Raw genomic sequence first — 6,683 nt, 5'->3', positions numbered from 1 at the left:
TCAGCCTTAACTGGTTTACCTCTTTGTAGCAGGCTAAGGTCTATTAAACCTTCCTCATCCCAAAAAGAAAACAAACCAAAAAAATCAAACCCCAAAACAACCCGGCTGCCACCAAGCTGACTCTTTTTCATGATGATCCCCGTGCATGTCAGAGTGGGAACGAGCTCCAGAGGATTTTCAATGGCTGTGTTTTGGGGAGTAGATCCCCAGCCCTTTCTTCCGAGGTACATCTGCCGCACATGGGGTCGTCATGAATCAGAGTGAGATGGAGGGTCAGAGAAAGAGGGGAAGACCCCCAATGAGATGGATTGACACGGCGATCCAGCAATGGGCTCCAGTGTGTCGGAGGTTATGAGCATGGTACAGGATAGGACAGGGTCCAGGCTGGCTGTTCATAGGGTCCCTATGAGTTGAACTCCACTTGATGGCACCTGACAATAATGACCCACAACTGCTTTACAAATGGCCCAAATACCAAGACCCTGCCTGAGACCAGAGGACCTAGGGACCTGGCTACCACTGCTGACCACTCTGAAAGGCATCATGGGAGAGGTGCCTGGAGCAAGCAGGCGATTAGATGTGGAACAAAACTCAAAATCACTGTAATAGCCAGGCTTCCTGGTCTGATGGAGACCTGGATGGACCTCCAAGACTGTGGCCCTCAGCCTTCCTGTGAGCGCAGACCAGAACTCACCCCTGTGGCACAACATTTGGTCAGACGACAGACGTTCCCAAAAGGGGAACAATATTGTTACGGAACAATAACACCAGGGACGTGCTCAGCCCTTAGAGCAACCGACCACACAGGACCACAAGGACAGTGTTTTCCCAGGGACAAAGCTCAGAAGCCAGAAAGGGAGATGATGGAAGGATGAAAGGAAAGAGGAATCACAGAGAGGGAATGGGAAGACTGCTGATCCACCATGGGGCCTGAGAGCAACGTCATAAAACAAAACACCGAGCCGTGGTTGAACGGAATACCAGTCTGCTCTGCCAGCTTTCACTCAAATCACAATGCAAAATTGAAGCGGGGTGGGGGGGGAGATTTTAAAAAGAGAGAGAAGAGAAGCAAGTTGTGGGAAGAAGGGGGCGAGCTCAGTAATAACTAAGAAAGAGGAACCAGGAGCAGAGCGCAGTCTTGGACCCAGGTCCCTGTGCTGGGAACCTCTGTGGCATTGGGAGGCGATGACATGCAATGATCTCAAAGTCACATCAGGTCCACAGTGGTTGAAAGGGGACAAGGACCTTCCTTCAGAATCCACAGACTGAGAAAACCTACCCTTAGAGCTGGCATCCTGAATTTGGACTTGCAGCTCTTTCTAGCTCTGGTAGCTGAGTGGTAAGGAATGGTGCTGCCAAGGCAACTGTATGCGGTTCGAATCCTCCAGCTGCTCCGCAGGGGGAAGACGGACAGTCAACTTCTACAAGACTCACTGCCTCTGAAAATCTTCTGGAGGGTCAGCTATGGGTTGGTTCTGACTCAGTGTCACGTAACAATGGTAGCAGCCTCCTACACCGTACGATTATGTCCCTTGGAGAGGGATTATCATGCTTAGAAGGTCAGTGAAAGAGAGGAAGACCCTCAATGAGACAGATTGACATGGTGACTGCAGCAGTGGGTTCAAGTGTGTCAGAGGTGATGAGGACACAGGAGGGGACAGGGTTCAGGTCTGTTGTTCATAAGGTTGCTGTGAATTGGACTCAGCTCGACTGCACCTAACAACAACAAAACTGTAAGAAAAGAAATTCTCTTTGGTAAAGAAAAAAAAAGTGTGTGGGGAGCAGGGAGGCTCATACAGATTTTTAGCCACCTCCACTCTGTCTGCTTTATCTCCCCTGTAAAACTGTGTCCAGTGCTTCAGGAGTTTTGTGAGAATGAAATCTTTGTGTCTGGGCTGTTTCTGTGCTCCCGGGCCCAGCATGAGGCTGTGTCTACACAGACACACCATCAGGGAAAGAATAAGAGTGAGATCTGCTTCCTCCCACCCTCAGCCGGGGTCCCCACCTCACCTGCAGCCCGGAGGCTGCCAAGCACCTCACCTGGATGGGGCCACCACAGTGCGGACAGAGGTTCGCTGGGACTCCAGGATCTTCTTCTTGAATTCCTCCAGGCTGGCTGGGTCTGCAGAGTGACAGAGGGAAGAGTCAGGGCCAGGCAGCCCCTGCTCCTGGGCGGGGAGGCTGGCAGCCTAGGACAGTTGGGCTGGGTGGATCCAGGACGGGAAAACCTCACCTCACTCCGGTTTCCCCTGTCTCACTCACCGATGGGTGGATTGCTGGGGGCAGAGACCACTGTTTTCGGTACAGTTAAGGGACCTTGTGTCTGTGGGAAGAAAGATGGAGGAAGCTGATTAGAAAGGGCCCATGAGCTAAAATCCCAGAAGACTCCTGCCCCTCGGTGCCAGTCGGACTGTTTCCAGGGCAGACAGACAGTTACGAAGGATACACAACATAGATCAGCAGAGACATGCCTGCACCCACCTTGAACCCTCAGATTACTCGGAGGCTCTGAGAGCTGGCTGCCGCTGACAGCTCTGAACTAGACTCTGCAGGTAGACTTGACCTCAGTCCCCATCACAACCTCTCATGGTCCACAACCCCAGGGGTGTCAATCAGTGTGATCTAGCCAGCCTGCTCTGAACACAAATCCACCTCCAGCCTTCAATCCAGCGTCCGATTCCTCCAAACTAAAACCCAAGCCCATCCTGAGCCAATCATATCCCTAAATCTCAAACTTTAAAACAGCTTCCCTTGGAATCCAGCCCCAACCTAAACCGAATGCCGGCACAATCCCGGCTTGCCCGTATCGTTATCTCTAGCCATAACCCCAGCCATTTCCCCTTATTGTTAGGTGCTGTCAAGTGGAGTATGACGACTCATAGAGACCCTGTGAACAACAGATCTGAACTCTGTTCTAGCCAGTGCCTTATCATCCTTGACACATGTGGGGATGCAGACACCGCATCAATCCATCTTGTTGAAGGCCTTCCTCTCCTTTGCTGACCCTCCACCTTTCTGTGCATGATGTCCCTTCCCAAGGAATAGTCTCTTTTAACATGTCTAAAATCTGTGAGACAAAGCTTCACCATTTTTGCCTCCATGGAACACTCTGGTTCCATTCTGGCTCGATGGAATGTTCTCCAAGAAACATTCCATTTTCTCCCGGACTCACCCAATGTGAAAAGCCAAGGCCCAACTACTTCCCCTAAGTCCCAGCCTTGGGCATGTGCGCCTGAAGACAGTTGTCCGACACCCACTTACCCCGGCTCCCACATTACACCCCAACCTCTACATGAATATAAACCCCAAACCAATTCCAACCTTAATCTATCCTCAGTCTTGACCCAACTCAACCCCTAAATCTACCCCATTTTAAAGACAATGTTCCACGGAACCCAGATGTGAACCTCAAAGCAGCCCTGGACCCACAAGTCATTCTACCACCTCAACCGAGCTCCACGCAAGACTACCACCCATACACGCTCTACTCTAGGACCATCCTTGACCAGACGGGTGCCCAGTGCACCCAGCCCTAACCCAACGTCCCTCAATCCTTCAACTCAAATATCCCAACTCCAACCTCAGACCCTAAAACCAAGTGTAGCTCTTAAATCATTGAGTACGATGCTTATGCCCCAAGATCATCATTGTTGTGCACCATCAAGTCAGAAGTGACCCCTAGCTGACCCTCTAGATGGTTTTCAGAGGCAGTAAATCGCACGGGTGCAGGAGAAGGATGGGCGATCTCCTCCTGTGCAATTAACTGCCTCTGAAAACCCACCGGAGGGTCAGCTTTGGGTTGGTTCTGACTATGGTGCACAACAACAACAACAACAAAATAGAATGGGAAATTGTCTACCTTTCTCCCATGGAGCAGCTGGTGGATTTGAACTGAGTGACTCTGGGTTGGCAGCACAGCTCCTTACCTCTAGGCACCAGAGCTCCCTAAGATCATAGTAAGAACCCAATAATTGTGGGCTCATGGCTATTTTTACAATCATGCCTTGTTTATTCTCTCTCTCCCAATAGTCTGGGGATTGTCAATGTCAATGCCAATCCCAATTCTACAGCCAGTGGAATCCCAAGTTCAGTTTTAGCTACAGATCACTAACCACCTCTATTCCCACCAGCTACCCACACCTACTCGACACTCAGCTCCAGTCTAAATGCTGAAACTTAAGCCAGTTCCACAGCAAAGGGAATCCTAGGTTCCTCCTTCACCTAACCCTAGGTCTGCCTCCCTGCACGCAACCTGGACTCAACCTGGAACTTTTTCTTACTGTCCAAATGCTAACTCCACCCCAGCTCCAAGCCTAAAAGCCACAGAGAACCCTAATCTGAGCCTAACCCAGTTCCAGACACAATGGTCACCAACTCACCGTAGTCTAACGAGGCTGTCACTGAACGCTTTCACTTCTGTGACTGCTCTAACCCTCAGCCTTGCTCGCTGCCGTGGTTTGTTCTGGCTCAGGGTGACCCATGTTTGTGGAATAGAACTGCTCCAGAGGTTTGCAGGTCTGTGCCCTTTGGGAAGCAGATTCCAGGCCTGTCTTTCAAGAAGCTCCTGGATGGGTTTGAACTGGTAACCTTCTAGCAGTTACTGAGAATTTAACTGTTTGTACCACCCAGACACCTGACTCTGACTCTAGACTTGCTTTAAGTTTGTCCCTAACCCCACTGTTGTACCAAATCCCAACTCAGTGCTGGCAGTGTTGCTAGGGGTGGAGGGGCACTGAATACACGCCCTGACGCTGCTGGGGTGGGGGATGTCTGACACCAATATGACGTGACGGAATTGCCAAAGGTGAGGTGTCACTGGGCAGCGGAGTTGGACAATGGGCAGAAAGGAAGGTCCTCACCTTGGTCAATGCAAGAGGAGAGAAGCTGGAGGGGCCAAGAGAAGCTGGAAAGGGGACACCAGGAGCTTTGGCCAGGCGCTCTGCCCACTGGCCAACAGCCCCAGTAATGCCATCCCCAAAACTTTCAGCACAAAGACATGTCAACTCTGACTCCTGCTTCAATCCTAACTTCAATCCTAGATGAATCCTAAACCAATTTGAGGCTCACCACCCATCTTACAGGGAGCTCTGGTGGCCTAGTGGTAAGAAGCTGAGCTGCAATCCAGAAAGCACACAGTTTGAATCTGCTCGCAGTCTCGTCCTATGTGATTAACTGCTTCTGAAAACCTGCTGGAGGGTCAGCTATAGGTTGGTTCTGCCTCAATGGCACACAACAAAAACAACAACTTGAAAATCAACCCTAGCCTCAAGTCTTCCTCTTTCTCAGTTAGGCTCCTAATTCCAAACCCCATCCCAAACCAGAAACCAGCAAGACACTTAAAATGGAAGCACATGACTGTAACACTCAAACTCTAGACTCCACAGCATGCCACACTCAACTTTATACCTATCCTTGCTGCCGAAACTCAGCCCAATTCGGTAGCCCACGTCCTACATCCACCCCTTCACCCAACTCCAGACCCAACAGCCACCCTGCCTATAAATTCAGTCTCAACCCCATTTCACAATCCCATTCCAAACTCTACCCTGATCCTTACACCAGTGAAACTCACCAGCAAGTCCTAATTCGCCTAGTGTAGACATGGGAGCCAATCTCAAACCCAAGTTCAACATCACTACCACTTTGGCCTCCAAACCCAAGCCTCCTCCACCCACCAGCCCACCTTGGCCTTGATGCAGGTGTCCAGGGATGAGGCACTCACGGCCAGCTTCATCTGGAGCTGCTCGATCTCCTTCTTCCTCTCCTCCAGTTCCTTGGTCAGGCCGTCCCGTTCCTTGCGCATTGCTGTCCTCTCCTCCGTCAAGGCCTGCATCTGCCGGGAATGGTCGGTTTGCATCGTGGACTCCCGGGCCTGGGCCTCCTTCTCCACCTTCTCCTTGGCCTCCTGAAGGGCCTGCAGGTTCCGCTCCATCTCCAGCTTTTGGCGCTTGAGCTCCGCGTTCTCTCGGGCCACTTGCTCGATGTCCACTCGCAGGCTGCGGGCCAGCTCCTCCACCTTGGTGCTCATGAGAGTGGGCAGGTAGTCACAGGACCTGCGGATGGAGACCACGTCCGAGCCGAGCGGATGGTAGGGGTAGCTGATGCTGTCCAGCGTGCGTGGGATGATGGAATCCCTCCAGAGGGTGCGCAGCTCCTGCTCGAACTTCTCCTTGTCGAAGCGCAGGCACATCACCTCCACCTTGCGCACACGCTCATCGGAGATGCGCTGCTCCTGCTGCAGCTGCACCTGGCTCTTCCTGCACTCCATCAGCTGGTCCTCCGCCGCCCGCTTGCCCAACGTCAGCATCTCCTTTTCTTTGGTGCATGTGCCCTTCTCCTTCGCCAGGTTTTCCTCCAGGGACTTAGCCTTCTGGCTCAGGGTTGAGACCAAAGCTAAGGACACAGGGGATTCAGATATTGGAAGGCTTGGGTTTAGGGGGGCTCCATCTCCCCAGGCCTCCACCGCCTGCTCTACTCACCGTTACAGCTCTTGTTGCTCCCTTTGAGCTGCTCTTGGCATTCTTGCTCGCTCAAGATGATGGCGGCCATGTATCGCTCGTTGTTCAGGTGGATGACCTATGAAAAGAGTGGCACAGGATGGAGGAAAGGGGGACAGGATGGAGGACAAGGGGACAGGATGGAGGACAGGGGGACAGGATGGAGGATGGGGACAGGATGGAGGA

The 6,683-nt window shown here is 52.0% G+C and overlaps 1 protein-coding gene across 1 annotated transcript in view; it reads right to left on the bottom strand.

The window, feature by feature from the left end:
* Positions 1–2,036: 2,036 nt before the first annotated feature.
* The window catches only part of PLVAP (plasmalemma vesicle associated protein), a 16,325-nt gene continuing 11,678 nt past the window's right edge, over positions 2,037–6,683 (bottom strand). Inside the window, exons 2-5 of the mRNA XM_006898315.1 lie at positions 6,480–6,576; positions 5,684–6,393; positions 2,263–2,323; positions 2,037–2,122 (exon numbers count right to left, since the gene is read on the bottom strand). Coding sequence (XP_006898377.1) covers positions 2,037–2,122; positions 2,263–2,323; positions 5,684–6,393; positions 6,480–6,576 — 954 coding nt within the window. The remainder of the gene's footprint in view (positions 2,123–2,262; positions 2,324–5,683; positions 6,394–6,479; positions 6,577–6,683) is intronic.

Source organism: Elephantulus edwardii, unplaced genomic scaffold, assembly GCF_000299155.1.
Source record: "Elephantulus edwardii isolate Elephantulus edwardi_28Jun2011 unplaced genomic scaffold, EleEdw1.0 scaffold00226, whole genome shotgun sequence".
In the NCBI taxonomy this organism is placed as follows: Eukaryota; Metazoa; Chordata; class Mammalia; order Macroscelidea; family Macroscelididae; genus Elephantulus; species Elephantulus edwardii.
Note: the sequence above shows the minus strand (reverse complement) of the source record. Positions and strands in the feature narration are given on the sequence as shown.